General features: G+C 39.3%; 1 protein-coding gene across 1 annotated transcript in view; it reads right to left on the reverse strand.

The window, feature by feature from the left end:
- Positions 1–6,723: 6,723 nt before the first annotated feature.
- Positions 6,724–20,245, reverse strand: part of OPRK1 (opioid receptor kappa 1) — a 37,604-nt gene continuing 24,082 nt past the window's right edge. Inside the window, exons 2-3 of the mRNA XM_004375606.1 lie at positions 18,124–18,476; positions 6,724–7,347 (exon numbers count right to left, since the gene is read on the reverse strand). Coding sequence (XP_004375663.1) covers positions 6,815–7,347; positions 18,124–18,476 — 886 coding nt within the window. The 3' untranslated portion in view covers positions 6,724–6,814. The remainder of the gene's footprint in view (positions 7,348–18,123; positions 18,477–20,245) is intronic.

Raw genomic sequence — 20,245 nt, forward strand, 5'->3', positions numbered from 1 at the left:
TGTTCTGTAAGCCTTCACCTGAAGTACAATAAAAAAAATAATAATAATGATTGGTTCAGGGATAGGTCAATAAGAATCTCTTCCTTGGATATTTGGGTGTTGGAGAAGAGAGGGTTTCTTTGTTGGTCAGGTATCATGAGCTGTATGGATCTTGTGAACCTGGAGCTGCCAGTGTCACACTTAGAAAGAGATTGCCTGAAAATGAGGTAACACAGAAGACACACGAACAAAGAAATTAAAAGAGAAACAGAGCCTGAAATAATCGTTTGAGTACTGACTCCAACCATGTCTGCCATCTGAGACATTCAGCAACCTGAGCTGAACTGCAGATGAAGCCCCATGCTTCTCTACAGCTGAGAACATGATTATGTCCGTCCTTTGCATTCCAAGTACAAACCCTCACTGGCAGGAGGGATTAATCAGTGATCAAAAAGAAGTCAGCTTGTGAGGAACGAGTAATTTTAGTTTTGGAGAAGTTAAAAAAAAAAGCCCTAGAACTAGGCTTCACCCAATTTTGGAAGACAAGAGACCTGTGTTTTATCATGTTAGAACACTCAGGCCTTCTTCATAGCATGTAGTAATGTCCAAGTTTCATTCTGCAATTACTGATGGGAAGGAGATGAGTTCTGTCCTCACTACATGCTAGATCTCATTTGTCCACATCCATCACCTGTAATGTGAAGCAGCCCTAGGAATCACAGAGTCATGGAACTTTAGAATTAAAGAAATCATAGAAATAATTGAATCCAATGTTTTTGTAGTGAGACTGAGAATAATAAAGATGTTGACTATTATCAAGTACTTACTATAATTGTATGAGGCTAATATTTCTATGTGGTAGATATTATTGTTGTCAATAATTTACAGAGGAAATTATAGTGCTGAAAGGGTATCGTCTTGCACAATATCACAATCTAAGTGGTGGACCTGGTTTTCGAAATCAGATAGTCTAATTCTCAAGTCTATATTACATTGTATCTTCCCAATCTCATTTGTTGCAGCTCACAAACCTCCCACGAACAGTGACTCTGAGAATTCCCATCATTTTGCATGTAGTAATCACATTTTTCTACCTATGCAATCTACTAAGTGGCTGTCTTAGTTATCTAGTGCTGCTATAACAGAAATACCATTAAGTGGATGACTTTAACAAATAGAAATTTATTCTCTCACAGTCTAGTAGGATAGAAGTCCGAATTCAGGGTGCCAGCTCCAGGGGAAGGTTTTCTCTGTTGGCTCTGGAGGAAGGTCCTTGTCATCAATCTTCTTTTGGTCTAGGAGCTTCTCAGGCACAGGGACCCCAGGTCCAAAGTAGATGTGCTATTCCCCTAGCTCTTGCTTCTTGGTGGTATGAAGTTCCCCTGTCTCTCTGCTCACTTCTTTCCTTTATATCTCAAAAGAGATTGGCTTAAATTGTAGATTAATCTTGTAGATTGAGTTTACATATCTGCCACTAATCCCATCTCATTAACATCATAGAGATAATAGGATTTACAACACATAGGGAAATCACATCAGATGACAAAATGGTGGACAACCATTCAATACTGAGAATCATGACCTAGCCAGGTTAACAGATACTTTTGGGGGACACAATTCAATTCATGACCGTGGCCTTGGCAAATTTACTTGTGCAGTGCAATGCATCACTTTTGTGTGGCCTTTCTAGCTATGGTCTTGTAACTCCCACCCAAGTGATTGAGTGGGACTGTGTGATAGAGTAATTGTGGCCCACCAAAGGGATTGGTCAGTCTTGCCATCCTGCTAGGCTTGAAATGAGCCACCCCAGAGGCAGGAAAGACAAGATCCCACCACCACCAAGGAAGAACAGCCAGGAGTGGAGAGCGTGTCCTTTGGACCTAGGATCCCTGTGCTGAGAAGCTCCTGGAACCAGGAGACCGAGAGAGAGAGAGAGAAAGAGAGAGAGACAGCTGTAACCCCAAAGACAGCGGAAAGTGGTGGCAGCAGACTGGCAAGAGACCACACAGTGGGCTTTCCGGCCCATGGAGCAAGAAAGGTGAGTGTCTGGGGTGCCTCTGGGGACTTATTGGCAAGGGCTAAAAGATCTTTGTTACACTTGCCTGAGCAGGGCAGAGGCCTAGGGCCAGAGAGAGATGTACTTGCGAGCATAGCTGAAAAGAGGCTGTCCTGATGGAAGAACTGTATCCTGAATGAATCCCATAATCATGAGTTCTGTGTGGCCATTGCAATGAATTATCGAACCCAGCAGAGAAGTAGAGTGCTGTGGGAGGGAAGGTTGGTGTCAGAGTTGGTAAAGATGGCGGAGAGAGGAGGCATGTCTAAACTTCGCCTCATGGGAATCAGCCTTGGGCTGCTGATCTTGATTCTCCTCCCCCCTTGTGAAGTGAGAGGGGTCAGATACTGCCCCCATGCCATTTTTACAACTTGACATGTCCAAGTTACACAAATAACTCATTCAATTGTTGAGAGTATTAACTCAGGACATATAAAACACTTAGAATAGCAATAAATGTAATTTTATAATTATTGATATTAGCAGTAACAACATTGTTATTTTAAATGAAAACTTAGTTGATACCTTCCTCTAGTAAATAACTGTCAGGCTTGAATAGCACATTTTTAGCTAGAATTTCTGGCTGAGGTACATTATGAAATAGAAATTATTTTTTATTAGCAATTTCAAGGATACAGAAAAGCTAAATCTTAGATGAAACAGGGAGACATCTGGGGCTTCAAGGGTGGTTTCCTGGAAGATATATCATAATGTGCTCTCTGCCCCTGAATAATAGTTGAGGTTTCTAATGAAGTTGCAGGTCACCTCACACATCCGGGGGAGCATTTAAGTCATAAAACATATCCATTTTATACACTCCAAAACCATAAACCTATAGACTGCAGGTTTATTATCAGTAATCCTCTAGCCAGGGACATTTGCTAAGAACATTCTATAGATAAGGTCTCTTCTGCATAGTAATAATCATTACTTATCAGAGGTCTAGCAGACAAAGATTAAAAAGGCAGCTGCCTTCTCCCCACCCCTTTTGTAGAGACACACCCCCACAAAAAGAGTGATGGGTTGTAGACCAGCTGTCTTAACTTTTTCCTCCACAGTTCCATTAAAAAGTATTGAAAGCAACTACCCTAGACCTTGTAGTTCAGTCTGTATTTTACATATACCTATAAGCATAAATCATAATTATCAATGTCTCCTCCTCTGTGTTTAATCCCGAGAATATGTTGTTCCTAAATTATTTGGCTGCTAACATATTGGCTTTCTTAACTAATTCAAACTCAAATAGGTCACCTAATATTTACTTGTAGTTGCTGCATTAACTCATCTCCAAATACTAAAGTGTCATTTTAACTTTTCTACTAGACCCAAGTATAACAGAGACATAGATAAAGCAATTTTTAAAATATATCTAGACAGATGAATGTTGTTGTTACTGTTGTTAGTTGCTGTCAATTCTGACTTATGGCAACCCCATGTGTACAGAGATCTGCTCCATAGAGTTTTCAAGGCTGTGACCTTTTGCAAGGAGATCACCAGACCTGTCTCCCAAGGCAACTTTGGATGAGTTCAAATTTCCAACCTTTCAGCTAGTAGTTGAGTGCTTAACCGTTTGCATCACCCAGGGACTGCTAGACAGATGAATAGACAGACCTTTTAGAATAGGTTGCATCCCACTAATTTGTACTCCTATTGCAATATATTATAATTACTTGCTTAATTGCTTGTCTTTCTTAGACTGTGTCAAAAATGTATTTTGTCTATCCTGTCTGTATACTGTCTATCCAGAATCTGGCATAGTTTCTAGCATAAACATGAATAGTCTCTCAAGCATCAGTTATTAAAAAATAATTCAATTATAATGCTTGGTTTTTTTTTAATATTGTCATTCTTAGTTTTCACAAGTCTGGAGACTATCAGCAAAAATCTATAGTGCTGAAAATTAATTATAGGCAGAAGAAGATATCATGATGCCTAAAATTTGCTGTATATTAAATTTCTTTCCAGTCAAATGTGTTAACAATTTCCTTAAAAAGTAACTTTCTAATCACACGTCCACATACACACAGCATCCAATCCAATGAAAGAATCTTGTTTCAAATGAAAAACTATTTATTTCCTTAATTCCTATTTTCTTAGGCTTTTTCCAATTTATTTTGTCCCTCTTTTAGTAAACAGGCCAAAGAATCTACCAAAAGTGGAAGCTCACATCCACTTGAGCTCCAATCACAAAATAGAGCTATTAAAGATAAACAGTAATAAGAAATCTGCACAGTTGTAAAATGAGACTAGGAGCTGCTTGTGCATTCCTCTCAATTAACAAGATGGGTGTCCCTTCTTACTTCCCTTCCTTAGATTTTTGCTTTGACTTAAAAAAAAAAAAAAAAAAAAAAAAAGCTTATTTTGTCAAGATAGTGGTTTTCAATTGCTTTTCACTTGTTTGTGTTTGCAAATATCATGAGGTTTAGAAACAGATCATTCATGGCAGTGGTGTTGTTATATTGTACTGGAAGGGCAGGAGGTTGCTTGTATTTCTAGGTTACTGAGTTTGATTTCTTTACGCTTCTATTGATGGGGCAGCTTGATTTTGAATTTCACTTTTTTTTTTTTTAGTGAAAAGAAGCGTTTGACTTTTTTTATAGGGATGGCAACATTGATTCTGGGAACCTGTCAGCATGACTGTAAAAACAGGTGAATTTTCCTTTAGTTTGGAAATAATTTAAAATAATAGTATAGATTCCTTTAGGTTTTGCTCCTTTCTCTTAATCATCCACAACATTTCCATAGATGGAAAGTTAAAGCAACTTTTATAGTTTTGAGAAAAATTTTACATTGTCGTCACTGAAATGCAGCATCACAGAAGCCATAAAAAATAAACGATTCACCATAACAACTGACTGTTGTGATTTTTAACAGATACAATTTTTGTTTTATTGCAAGGCACACAATCATATGTACAATGCATAATTATAATTTTCTAAAAGTTCAAGATATAAACAACATACATTATAGTAAAGAATTTAAACGTGAATATACTTTCATAAAAGAGAAGAAAATTGCCTTAGGACAAGCAGGTTTATGCCCTTTTGGGATGGGATTTTCATATTTCTGCTAAATAATCCAAACAACTCTTGGTGAAAGACGTGGTGAAACCCATGTGAAATTGTGCATTACAGATTAGTAAGTAAACACAAGTAAGCCCTTTCGTACCTTGCTAAATGTAAGCCCATGGGTATACTGCTTACCGGTTAATCCACCCCTAGCCTTAAGTCATCTGTGTTAGGTGGCATGAAAATCTAAAACATGATCATAGTAAAATTCTGAAGCCAATGTAAGACCTTTTTTCAAAAAGATAGTATATAAACGGAAGAGAAAGCACAGTGTGAACAGAACTTATAGATGTACTGACGTCTAGAGCTATATAGGTCTACACATTTGATTTTCCTATTAAATTCCAGAGGGTGCTGCCCTCATAACATATAAGCTTTAAGAAGAGATGAATGCTATTCCTGAATTATCCCTTTCTTCTGATGAGACACATTACAGAAAAAAGCCATTACCTCTGAGACTAATCCCCAGCAGAGGCACTCTTCGCAGAATACAGTTCAAGGTATGTCCTGCACTGTGAGTGGCATAATGTCTTTGTTCCACCCGCATTTACAAACAATTTTATTTTCTGCTGAAAGCCACTAAATTATATCCTGAGATCTACATAAGCAAAACACCCTATCTTCCATGAATAGAGAGAATGTGGTAATAGTTCCATATTCATAAAGAGATGCTGCAAATAAACTACATTCTGCCTACAGCTTCAGCCTTGGAGTGAGTTGGATGCATGAACATGTGAGTTACAAGCACTGGTAAAGCGCTAAATGGTGCTCAGGGCATCAGAGCAATGGCGCCATGATGGACTCCCAGAGAGCAGCTGATATGGTGGGAAAACACTTCAACATCAGCTCCAAATAACCGGGGAACATCATTAGCAGGCCCTCAGGAAGTGGCTTGGCTGAAAGGAAGCCCACTCCATATTTGCAAATATATACTATATTTACAGATGAAACTAGATATACTTACTATAGTATTTAAACCACTTTATGTTACTTGACAGTAAGACATGCTTTATCATGAGATTATGAGAATAACATGCTAAAAAAAAATCAGTAGTTATCAAAAAAGTAAATTATGTTAGAAACCACCTTCAGCATATTTAAATAGTTTCATCAATATCAAGATACTGTTCTATTACACAGGAACATCAGACATCTAAGGTGTGGGTCCGAGGCACACGTAAGCTGGAATTTTCAGCACACAGCCACATGGAATGCTAGCCCACAGAGCACAAAGCTGGGCAAGAGTCCAGAAGTGGTTATCGCTCTTTTTGAAGTTGTTGCAGTCAATGCTAAGTATCTCAACTGAATGTCCACTAAGTTCTGAAATGAATGTTTTCTTTGTCTTTTTTCAAAACAGAGCTTTTGAAACCACATTACATATGAAGACCACAGCAGAAGGGTGCTGAATTAGAGCTAGGTTATTGGAACAAAAAGTTTGTTTCTTTGTTCACCAAGGAACTGGGAGTCAGCCCTTGCTTTCCTACCCTAGAGAAGGCTTCCACTTGCTTGGTCAATCTTTTATTTTAGTCCCTCTGGCCTTCTGCGTCCACTGACCTGGACTGCTAAGGGCTGACTTCAGACCACTAGATTTCTAAAAGTTTGTTAAAAATTTCCTCTCTCCATCTCAGACTGCAGTCGTAATCTGAGTTGAGCCTAGATCGTTGAACTCTTCTCTTCCTGCAGAACTATAAGAGGACATCTCCACGACTAGTCATACTGGCTTATTTATCCCATCCACAGCCTGCATGTAAGCAGGATCCTGAACTGTATTTCTGACTCTACTAGTGCTCTGGCGCTCCATCCTCATCTTAATGGGAAAGCAGAAGTCCCGGAAACACCGCTTGAAGTTCTCATCAAGGAAGGCATAAAGAATGGGGTTCAGGCTGCTGTTGGTATAGCCCAAGGCAATGCAGAAGTAGTAGCTGGAGAGAGCCGCTGTGCTGTGAGAGGTACTCCCCAGAGCCTCCACCAGGATGAAGATGTGAATGGGGGTCCAGCAGACCACAAAGACAGCCACCACCACCAGGACCAGCCGGGTGATCCTGCGGAGGTTGCGATCCTTCTCTCGGGAGCCAGAGAGGAGCCGGACGCTCTTCAGGCGCAAGATCATCAGGGTGTAGCAGATGATGATGATGAGGACGGGGATTACAAAGGCAAAGACGAAGACACAGATCTTCATGAAGAGGTCCCACCAGGAATAGTCATCATCTGGGAACTGTAAGGAGCACTCAATGACATCCACATCTGGAGGAGGTGACCAACACCAACAAAACCACACACACACAAATCCATTAGTGTTATTGCCATGACTGCAACATGTTTTAAATGTGAATTTTCACACTTTTGGTTGCAAAGGCCCAATTATGGTGAGATGAGCAGATTACCAAGTTATAAACAAATACCATATTATACTACCATCTTATCTTTGCGTATAGAACAATGAAGCTCAAAAATCTCCATTTATTGGCAATATGCACATGCTAGAGAATAAATTAATAAGATTAGCTGGCAATATGACTTATCTAGTTTTGGAAACAGGTTTGATATTGATGGTTTTCAGAAGAGCTAAATTGTCCATTTATAGCATGGGCACTTATTCGTACTTCCACTTATTAACAGTTCTCCCAGACCTAAAGCTCTGGCAACAAAAGCTAGTATTTGTTTGTAATACATAACTAAATACTTCGAATCTAGCCATTCAACTCAACAAGAGCCAACCTGTTTGAAAAAATTAACAGGGTTTATAAGAAATCATATAAATCAATAAAGATGAATATAAAATTTGTAAAACTATGGCCCAAGTTTTGTGATTTAACGGAACAAATGGTGCTCATTGTGATTAAGTGCATTACCGAAACATGAATAAAATTATTGAAGGAGAAGTTGAAGGAGAATGAGAAAAAGAAGGAGAAGAAGAAGAGGAGGAGGAGGAGAGAAAGAAGGAGAAGGAGGAGGAAGAACAGAACGATCATAAGCAGCAACAGATCACCATCAAGGGAATTATGAATAAATCTGGTATACTTTTCATTTTCACCAACACCGACTAAGTAAGTCACACACCAACTATTTTTGTTTGGTTACTCAGAGAATTGTTTTTTTGCTCTGCTTCCGTTTGCTGTATAGTATTCTCTTTGGAGTGACCTTAACACTAGGAAGAGCAAGAACCCAAGATTAGTAACTTTTTTATTTTTTTAATTTTATTATGCTTCAAGTGAACGTTTACAGTGCAAAGTAGTTTCTCATTCAAAAGTGTATACATAAAATGTTTTGTGACATTGGTTGCAATCCCCGCAACGTGTCAGCACTCTCTCCCTTTCCCTTTCCACCCTGGGTTCCCTGTGTTCATTTATCCAGTTTTCCTGTCCCTTCTTGCCTTCTAGTTTTTGCTTTTGAGAAGGTGTTGCCCATTTGGTCTCTTATACTTGGATTGCACTAAGAAGCATGTGCCTCACTTGTGCTATCGTGTTTTTAATAGGCTTGTCTAATCTTTGGCTGAAAGGTGGACTTGGGGAGTGGCTTCATTTCTCAGTCAGCAGGGTGTCTGGGGGCCATAGTCTCAAGGGTTCCCCCAGTCTCTGTCAGACCAGTAAGTTTGGTTAAGATTAGTAACTTTTAAGCTACTTTCCCTGGAGGCCCATTCCCCACATCCCCGAGGCATCCCTTTTCCCAAGCATCAACTAGCTCACACTCTTCCTCTTTCCTCTGAGCAGTGAGCTAGTACAGGTCTGACAACATTCTCTTTGGCCTATCCTTCCTCATAGATAAAGTAATCATGAGCAATAATTGGGTGTAATTTTTATAATGAAAATATTTTCTTCTGACATTAGAAAAATCTGTTTCACAAACTGCACAAGACTAATATTTTTAAATGGTGGAAGAGTCTATATTAATAATATTTCCTAAAACATTTTAATGTGATATTAATCAAATGTCCCTTAAACGAAATGAATCCTACTAGAATTTCAATTAGTCATACTTAAAAAAAAAATATAATAATTTGGGGCAATTAAAAGAGATGACTATCTTAGAGCAAGGAGCCCTGGTGGTGCAATGGCTAAGGGCTCAGCTGCTAACTGAAAGGTTTAAGGTTTGAACCCACCCAGTAGCTCTGCAGAAGAAAAGACCTATCTGCTCCCATAATGATTACAGCCCTGGAAACCCTACAGGCAGTTCTACTCTGTCCTGTAGGGTAGCTATGAGTCGGTATTGACTCAACGGCACACAACACTACTAACAATCTTAGGGCTTTCATTTTATTAATTAAATACTAGCTCAAACATTTGAGTAGCCAATGAAAGCTCCCAGATTAACTTGTAATTTTTGATTCTCTAAAAAGTCTTTGTCCAAAATACTATTGCTATGCAGATTGTTATTAGAAACAAACATCCATTTTAACTTTTGCTTTAATGTTGATGGGAAAAATTACATTTAAAAATCATTTTTTTAAATTACCACTATTAGAAAGAAGTATTTGTTACATAACTTTTGATGGGCAGTACATTGCAAAAATCTGCATTTAATATAAATTCCCTATTCTGGGTTTTGATTTGTCTGTAGAATATAGCTTCCTTGTAAGTAAGAAACATGCTTCTTTTTTTTTTTCTCCTTAACTTTTGTACATTCCAACCCTCTTTCTTTTTTGTGGTTGGTCTCAGCTAAAATGTTACTCCACAGAAACTCAGATGAAGTTCTATTTAAAGTAGTCCTCTCCTCTGCAAGTTATACTACATTATGCATTATACTACATTATATATTGTATCTATTTCTGAACCAAAAACCAAACCAAACCAGTTGCTACCAAGTCAATTCCAACTCATGGCAAACCTATGTATGTCAAAGTAGAACTGTGCTCCATAGAGTTTTCAATGGCTGATTTTTTGGAAGTAGATCACCACGCCTTTCTTCTGAGGTGCCCCTGGGTGAACTTGAACCTCCAACCTTTCAGATTAGCAGCGTTAACCATTTGCACCACCCCAGGACTCCATCTATTGTCTAGACAGAAGTTATTCCAATCTGTAATTTTCTTATTTGTTACCTTGCCTAACATTTTTCTCTCCAACCAAAATGTAATCCTTCAGAATACGGACCTGGTCTGTCTTATTCAACATTTAGTTCCTGGCACTTAGAACAGTGCCTGGATCATATGGTGCTTAAACTGAATAAACTGTTAAAAAAATGAACAACTGAATACCACGTGGATACCAAACTCTTAAGAATACAGACTGTTCACAGTGGTTATTGGTAAAGAGTAGCCTGCTATGATAAGAAAGACCTGGCAGTGGCTGATATTTAACTTGGGTAAGTCTTTTAACTCTGAGGATCAGTCCTCCTGAGCAAATTGTTTTTCATGTAGTAGGAGCTCAGTAAATATCTGATGAGTGGATGACAGATACTTTGACAAGACTTTGGAAAACATTCAACTATAGAGTTGGAAATAGCGTCAAGAAATGTCAATGAAGCTGAACTTACACCATGGAGAGTACAGAGGCAATAATCAAGGAAATTAAAATCAAACAATGCTTTTTATTAAATGTTCTACTTCAGGGAAAAAGAGGTATTTTTATGTTGAATTATTCATACAGTTGCTTCAGTTCAAAAAGGAGTCTTTTTTTTTTTCCTTTTATATCAACGTTAGAAGGTCACAGTTTCCTTTGATACATATCCCAACGTCTCACAGTTGTAATTAAAGAATTAGTTCTAATACCTAAACTAAAACTTTCTGTAAGTATATTCCTTTTGTTAAGAGTAAGTGTTTCTGCTTGTAGCTATTATAATAATTCTAAGTTACTATAATAATCCACCACCCATTTGTCAGTTTGTCATAACTGGTGGCTTGCCTATTGCTGTGATGCTAGAAGCTATGCCACTAGCATTTCAAATATCAGCAGGGTCGCCTGTGGTGGACAGGTTTCAGTGGAGCTTCCAGACTAAAACAGGCTAGGTAGAAAAGCCTGAAGATCTATTTCCAAAAATCAGCCAGTGAAAAGCCTATGGATTACAACAGAATACTGCCCAATGTAGTGCTGGAAGATGAACAGTCTAGGGTGGAAGGCACAGTGGCTACAACTGTGCACTCAAACGTACCAATGACCATGAAAATGGCACAGGACTGGGCAACATTTCATTCTGTTATACATAGGGTTGCCATGAGTCAGAGCTGACTTAAAGGCAATAAGCAACAACAGCTGTAATAATAATAACAAGCAGACTCTGAATTCCCAAAATAATACACATGTATAACATGTAAAATATTCTATTCAACACCTTATCTTTATAAAGTGAAAAATGTGGCAGATACGATGCCCCCAGTATTGAATGAATACCCTATAGCTGTTGATAAACATAAGCAATGCAACAGGACCTGTTAATGTCATCATGTTGGGCAATGATGATAGCTGACACTTACTGAATGCTTACTAGGTATCAGGTACTACTTTAAGAGCTAGGCAGGTATTGACTCTTTAGATCCACTAAACACCCTAGGAGGTTGTCGCTGTTAGGTACCGTAGTGTAGGTTCCGACCCATAGTCACCCTATGTACAAGAGAAAAAAACACTGCCTGGTCCTGTGCCATCCTCACAATTGTTGTTATGCTTGAACCCATTGTTGCGGCCACTGTGTCAGTCCATCTCGTTGAGGGCCTTCCTCTTTTACACTGACTCTGATTTTGCAGATGAGGAAATGGAAGCACAAAGCAATTTCTCCAAAGTGACTCTGCCCATGAATGGTGAAGTCAGGATTCAACCCTGCGCAGTTTGATTCCAAAGCTGTGCTCTCAACTAGTCAGAAATACCTTAAATTCCAAAGCATTAGCTGACACTTGTTTGTCCAAGTGGATGTGTTCTAAAACAACGGGTGCCTGATTCCTTTCAGTGAATGTTATGGATTGAATGGTGTCCCCCCAAAAAGATATGTTGAAGTCCTAACCCCTGTAATGGTGAATGTGACCTTGTTTGGAAATAGAGTTTTTTATTGAAGATATCATCAGTTAAGTCGTACCAGAGTAGGATGGGTCACAGTCCTAATTTCTTCTGAGTGGTGTCTGATAAGAGAGTCACACAAAGAGGGAAGCGAGATGCGAAGCAACGATAGAGGCAGATGCATGTATAAGCAGCAAAGGAATGCCAAAGATAGCTGGCAGCCGCTAGAAGCTAGGAGGGAGACATGGAACAGCTCCTCTCTCAGATCCCTCAGAAGGAATTGACAAGGCCAACATCCTAATTTGGAGTCCTAGCCTCCAGAACTTTTACATAATACATTTCTGTACTTTAAGCCACCCACTTTGAGGTACTTTGTATGGCAGCCCTAGGAAACTAAGACAGTGAGCATTTCCACAGACATGAGACTATGAGCTACCAAAGCCACTCATTCTGCTTAGGTGCTAAGATGATGTAGAATGCTTCTTCTGGTTACCTAGGAGTCTAAACATGCAGAGGGGTACAGTGCTCCACAGTGAATGCACCAGATGGCCTGAGACGACCTCTCGCTACATCAACAAAATCTGCTTTAGAAAACAAAAACACAGGGGAAGACAGGGGTCCCCTATAACACTGCTTCAATCTTCTCCCATTTTCTCCTCTCTTTGTTGTACAAATTAATCCTCTGCCAGCACGGGTTCATCTTTTCTTCCATTGCATCTGCATACTTCCATCTACAGAGGCTCCTTCCCAGATAAACCTCATCTATCTTCCTTTACTCTTTCAAAACTCTAATTGAAGTCCATTTCTTCTAAGCTGTCATTCTTTGATAATGACTAGAGGAACATAGTGGTTAAGTCCACAAGTGTAATATGGAATACAAAAAGCAGTTCACCATTTCGTCTGGGGAAAATCATCTACTTCTTCTGTTACTGTGCCCATTCCTCTCACCCTCATGGTGAACATGCAGTGTCTTCTCTTGAATCTGAGTTATTATGTACAAACTCCTTAGCCTCAGAGCAGTTTCTGGCAATATTATTCCATTTGTTGTAAGCATGAAGAAACCAAATCCTGTGTGTGATAAGTCATACTCATGAATCCTTATCTGATAGAGAAGGCTAGGCATTCCTTAAAATTACCAACTATTATAGCCTAACACCTGCTGTGACTATGCTGGAAATTCATTTTGCAGTTTCAGAAAAAAAGAGTATGCTTTATTAAGAAATGTGTACACACAAGACAAGCTTGGATTTAGGGCCTGCCCTTTCCCTATGACCTTGAGAGTCCTTGCTGCATGTATTGAATTATGTGTACTCTCAGGTATCACAAGCCTCCCCAACAAACTGGAACATTTAGATCTCTGCTGGAGCAGCAAATAGCATTCATAAAGTCCAAAATCATTGCTCTGCTCTCCTCCCTCCAGTGAATTTCTATTAAGATCAGAATTATTTTCACAGCCTTACCTGTGAAAGTTTTTCTGTAACAAAAAACTTCTAGAACAGCAGTTCTTGCCTTGGTTGCATACTAGAATACTAGAGTCACCTGAAGAGATGGCCCTGGTCAATCAAATCAGATTTTCCAGGGGTGGAACTCAGATAGCAATGTTTTTTAAAGTGTCCAGGTGATTCCAATGTGCTGCCAAGGATGAAAACCACTGTCCGAGAAATATAAGGAAAAACATAGATGACCTTAGCTGAGGCAAGAACTGACATGATCACAATCTAACAGTTTTGTTCATCTGTAACTACCATCTAGCTGTGAGCTCAATTTTAAATAGCCTACAGCCAAATGACTCTCAAGTGTCTGTCAGTTTGTTGTAGTGTAGGGGCTTGCGTGTTGCTGTGATGCTGGAAGCTATGCCACTGGTATTCAGATAACAGCAGGGTCACCCATGGTGGACAGGTTTCTGCTGAGCTTCCAGACTAAGACAGATGAGGAAGAAGGACCCAGCAGTCTACTTCTGAAAAGAATTAGCCAGTGAAAACCTTACGAATAGCAGTGGAACACTGTCTGATATAGTGCTGGAAGCTGAGCCCCCCAGATTGGAAGGCATTCAAAAGACAACTGGGGAAGAGCTGCTTCCTCAAAGTAGAGTCGACCTTAATGACGTGGATGGAGTCAAGCTTTAGGGACCTTCACTTGCTGAGGTGGCACGACTCAAAATGAAAAGAAACAGCTGCAAACATCCATTAATAATCGGAACGTGGAATGTACAAAGTATGAATCTAGGAAAATTGGAAATCATCAAAAATGAAATGGAATGCATAAACATCGATATCTTAGGCATCAATAAGCTGAAATGGACTGGTAGTGGCCATTTTGAATTGGACAACCATATGGTCTACTACGCCAGGAATGACAACTTGAAGAGGAATGGCGTTGCATTCATCGTCAAAAAGAACATTTCTAGATCTATCCCAAAGTGCAACGCTGTCAGTTATGGGATAATATCTATACACCTAAAAGGAAGACCAGTTAATACGACTATTACTCAAATTTACGCACTAACCACTAAGGCCAAAGATGAAGAAATTGAAGATTTTTACCAACTTCTTCAGTCTGAAATTGATTGAACATGCAATCAGGATGCACTGTTAATTACTTGTGATTGGAATGCGAAAGTTGGAAACAAAGAAGCAGGATTGGTAGTTGGAAAATATGGCCTTGGTGATAGACATGATGTCGGAGATCGCATGACAGAATTTTGCAAGACCAATGACTTCTTCATTGCAAATACTTTTTTTCACTAACATAAACAGCGACTATACACATGGACCTCGCCAGATGGAATGCACAGGAATCAAATCGACTACATCTGTTGAAAGAGATGATGGAAAAGCTCAATATCATCAGTCAGAACAAGGCCAGGGACTGACTGCAGAACAGACCATCAATTGCTCATATGCAAGTTCAAGTTGAAACTGAAGAAAATTAGAACAAGTCAACAAGGGCCAAAGTACAACCTTGAGTATATCCTACCTGAATTTAGAGACCATCTCAAGAATAGATTTGACCCGTTGAACACTAATGACCGAAGACTAGATGAGTTGTGGAATGACATCAAGGACGTCATACATGAAGAAAGACAGGAAAGAAAGAAAAGACCAAAATGGATGTCCAAAGAGACTCTGAAACTTGTTCTTGAATGTTGAGTAGCTAAAGCAAAATGAAGAAATGATGAAGTAAAAGAACTGAACAGAAGATTTCAAAGGGCAGCTCGAGAAGACAAAGTAAAGTATTATAATGATGTGTGCAAAGAGCTGGAGATAGAAAACCAAAAGGGAAGAACACACTCGGCATTCCTCAAGCTGAAAGAACTGAAGAAAAAAATTTAAGCCTCGAGTTGCAATAGTGAAGGATTCAATGGGGAAAATATTAAATGACGCAGGAAGCATCAAAAGAAGATGGAAGGAATACACAGAGTCATTATACCAAAAAGCATTGGTCAGTGTTCAACCATTTCAAGAGATAGCATATAATCAGGAACTGATGGTACTGAAGGAAGAAGTCCAAGCTGCACTGAAGGCATTGGCAAAAAACAAGGCTTCAGGAATTGACAGAATATCAGTTGAGATGTTTCAACAAAAGGATGCAATGCTGGAAGTGCTCACTCATCTATGCCAAGAAATTTGGAAGACAGCTACCTGGCCAACTGACTAGAAGAGATCTATATTTATGCCTATTCCCAAGAAAGGTGATACAACCGAATGTGGAAATTATTGCACAATATCATTAATATCACATGCAAGTAAAATTTTGCTGAAGATCATTCAAAAGTGGCTGCAGCAGTATGTCAACAGGGAACTGCCAGAAATTCAGGCTGGATTCAGAAGAGGACGTGGAACCAGGAAGATCACTGCTGATGTCAGATAGATCATGGCTGAAAGTTGAGAATACCAGAAAGATGTTTACCTGTGTTTTATTGACTATGCAAAGGCATTCGATTGTGTGGATCAAAGCAAATTATGGATAACATTGCAAAGAATGGGAATTCCAGAACACTTAATTGTGCTCATGAAGAACCTGTACACAGATCAAGAGTCAGTTGTTAGGACAGAATAAGGGGATACTTTGTGGTTTAACATCAGGAAAGGTGTACGTCAGGGTTGTATCCTTTCACCATACCTATTCAATCTGTATGCTGAGCAAATAATCCGAGAAGCTGGACTATATGAAGAAGAAAGGGGCATCAGTATTGGAGGAAGACTCATTAACAACCTGCATTATGCAGATGACACAACCTTGCTTACTGAAAGTGAAGAGGACTTGAAGCACTTACTGATGAAGATCAAAGACGACAGCCTTCAGTATGGATTACACTTCAACATAAAGAAAACAAAAAACCTCACAACTGGACCAATAAGCAACATCATGATAAATGGAGAAAAGATTGAAGTTGTCAAGGACTTCATTTTACGTGGATTCATAATCAACCCCCATGGAAGTCAGGAAATCAAAAGACGCACTGCGTTGGGCAAATCTGCTGCAAAAGACCTCTTTAAAATGTTCAAAAGCAAAGATGTCACCCTAAAAACTAAGGTGTGCCTGACCCAAGCCATAGTATTTTCAATCACATCATATGCATGCGAAAGCTGGACAACGAATAAGGAAGACCAAAGAAGAACTGACGCCTTTGAATTGTGGTGTTGGTGAAGAATATTGAATATACCACAGACTGCCAAAAGAACGAACAAATCCATCTTGGAAGAAGTACAACCGAATGCTCCTTAGAAGGAAGGATGGGGAGACTACGTCTTACATACTTTGGACATGTTGTCAGGAGGGATCAGTCCCTGGAGAAGGCATCATGCTTGGTAGAGGGTCAGCGAAAAAGAGGAAGACTCTCAACGAGATGGACTGACACAGTGGCTGCAACAATGGGTTGAAGCATAACAATGATTATGAGCATAGCACAAGACCAGGAAGTGTTTTGTTCTGTGGTGCGTAGGTTGGCTATGAGTCGGAACCAACTTGACGGCACCTAACAACAACAAAACAGCCAGGTGAAGGAGCAGTGGTGGTTCCTTGGTAGAATTCTTGCCCTCCATGCAGGAGACCTGGGTTCGATTCCCAGCCAATGCACTTTATACACAGCCACCATTCCTCTGTTACTGGAGGCTTGCGTGTTGCTATGATGCTGAACAGGTTTCAGCAGAACTTCCAGGCTAAGATGGACTGAGAAGAAAGGCATGGCAATCTACTTTCAAAAATAAGCCAATGAAAACCCTATGGATCACAACAGTCTGATCCTCAAATGATCATGGGGATGGCACAAGACCCGATAGCATTTTGTTCCATTGTGCATAGGGTCACCAAGAGTTGGGAGCCAACATGGCGGCAGCTAACAAACAACAACAACAACAGCCAAATGAAGCTGTTAAGGTAGTTATGTGGAGAATGACCACTGAGGAGAAACTAGGAAAGAGTTAGCTCAGGTCTCTAATGATTTAGGGCCCTTATTAGGGAGAAAGCAGAGGTGTGAGAAGGTGTAGACTGGAATCACCAGATTGTACTTTGGAAATGCATATGCCTGGAGGTCCTCACGTTATCTCCACATCTCCAGATTCTGAGACGTATTTCAGGAGCAGGAGGTAGATGGGGTATCTGCATCCTAGTAATTTCATGATCTCATTCTGTGTTTAGAGGCGGAAAGGAACAAAAGATCATATTTTTCTCTTCTTTTTATGACTTAGGCATTATCTATCTCCTGACCTTTCCTCTAGATGTGTCCTGTTGCTGTTAATTACTGTTGAGTCAACCTGACTCATGGCAACCCCAAATCCTCACTTTAAGTAAGGCCTGGTTATCTGCTTCCAAAAGGTCACAACCTTGAAAACCTATGGAGTGCAGTTCTCCTCTGAAATACTTGCAGTCACTGTGAGTTACATGTGTCCTAACCCGCTGCCATCGAGTCATTTCCGACTCATAGAGACCCTATAAGTAGAATAGAGTAGAACTGCCCCATAGGGTTTCCAAAGCTATAATCTTTACAGAAGCAGACTGCCACATCTTTCTCCTGCATGTGTGTGTCCTATTCACTCCAAAATGAAAAGTTTGCCTAAAATTACACTTTAAAGCATGGAATAAAAATGACTGCTCTTACCTTCCCTGACTTTGGTGCCTCCAAGAACTATTGCAGATATGCCGACAGATGATGACAGGAGCCAGATACAGATGTTGATGATCTTTGCCTTCAAGGGTGTGCGAAAGTCTAATGCCTTGACGGGGTGGCACACAGCAATGTAGCGGTCCACACTCATCATGGTCAAGGTGAATATGCTTGTGAACATGTTGTAGTAGTCGATGGAAATGATAATCTTGCATAGCACATCTCCAAACGGCCAGGAGTTCATCAGGTAGACAGTGCTCTGGAAGGGCATGGTTGTCGTCACTAAGGCGTCTGCCAGAGCCAGGTTAAAGATGTAAATGTTGGTTGCTGTCTTCATCTTTGTGTATCTACAAGACAAGAATATCATTTTCCTCCATCTTCCTGTCAAATCCATGAGGTGAACTGATCTATGACAGCCTTTAGACTATTGATTTTGCTTGTTCATTCTCCCTTATTTTTTACATATTTATTGAGGATCTAAAATGTAAAAGAAGGTTCCTGGGTGGCGGAAACAGTATGCGCTTCACTACTAACCTAAAGGTTGGCCTTGCAATCTTCTTCCATAAAGATTTCAGCCAAGAAAACCCTCCGGAGCAGTTCTATTCTGTAACACAAGGGGTCACCACGAGTCAGAATTGACTCAATGGCAACAGGTTTGGTTTTAGTTTTTAATATGTTTAACAGGATATTGGGAATAGAAGAAAATGGGCATAACCCCCTGACTTTATTTAGCTTATATTCTAGTGCTTTTCTCAAAAAATATTTTTATTGTTGTAAACAATCTATATAATACAATATTTGTCAATTCAACATTTTTTCCCTTATAATTCAGTGACACCAATTAGATTAACCATGTTGTGCAACCGTCACCAATATCTCATAAAATATTTAAATAAAAAGATCAAAAGATAAAGAAAAGAATATAATGTAGCTACAAATGATAATACATATAGGTATTTTCACAGATTTGCATATAATACAGGTTTTATTTTGTCACTGCCAATTCATTTTATTTCTATCCAGAGTTGACTGATTTAAGCATTTTTACAATTGTTATAGAGGAAAACTTGAATGCTGTTTCAAGTTAAAACAGAAAGGTTCTGTAAGGGTTTAAAACAATTGCAATTGGGGAATTACTTAGCCCATTGAAAAGGGAACCAGGTAGTCCTGGGGCAGTTTCGTTATACAAGTATTCTTATGGGGTAAAAAGAGGAACTAAACCATAGGGAGGACAATTACAGGAAAATCAATGAATACTGTAATAATCACACTGATTGGTTACTGAGTATTAATAGCATAGTTAGCGATTACAGATAGTTTCACAGGATGCTTAGATCATGGCCACAAGATGCTTACATGTATTTTGTCTATTTTGCAAAAATATCTTGTTGGCAACAGCACCCAGACAGCACTCTTCCTGAGTATGTATATTTTGAGGGGTGCAGATGGTCATTTAGTCAAGACCCTCGAGGCATATGGTTTCACATCCTGGCTTTGACCACTGAGGAAAAATACGTTTTTCTCAAAAACATAGCTGTTTGTCTAGAAATTCAGATTAAAATTAGATAGCATGGTCAGCATATCATGCCTCTGTCTCACTGACTGCACTGAAAGTTGTCTTTCCTTGAGATAAAATACTTTAATGTTTTCTTTCACTTGTGTAAAATAAATGTAAAACATACTCAACTTCTTCTCAGGATTATTTTGAGAAATCAATTATTATAATTACGATGGCTTTTGAAAATGAAAAAAATGTTCCAATTACGATTGCTAAGCACAATTAGTTCTGTTGACTTTTGCTTACCACTGTAGCACCAGATTACTGGTAATTTTAAATGTATTATATAAATAAAAACAAAAAATAACCAAACCCGCTGCCATTGAGTCAATTCCAACTCATAGCGACGCTACAGGAGAGAGCAGAACTGCCCCAAAGGGTTTCCAAGGAGCGGCTGGTGGATTCAAACTGCTGACCTTTTGATTAGCAGCCTGGGCTCTTAACCACTGCACCACCAGGGCTCTGTAGTCTGGTACAGTAGGTAAGAAATACTTCCAACATGGCTTTTCTCCAATCATAAGAGATTTTTAAGGCAAGAAATTTGTTTCATCTTCCAAC

This window comes from Trichechus manatus, unplaced genomic scaffold (genome assembly GCF_000243295.1).
Source record: "Trichechus manatus latirostris isolate Lorelei unplaced genomic scaffold, TriManLat1.0 scaffold00038, whole genome shotgun sequence".
NCBI lineage: Eukaryota > Metazoa > Chordata > Mammalia > Sirenia > Trichechidae > Trichechus > Trichechus manatus.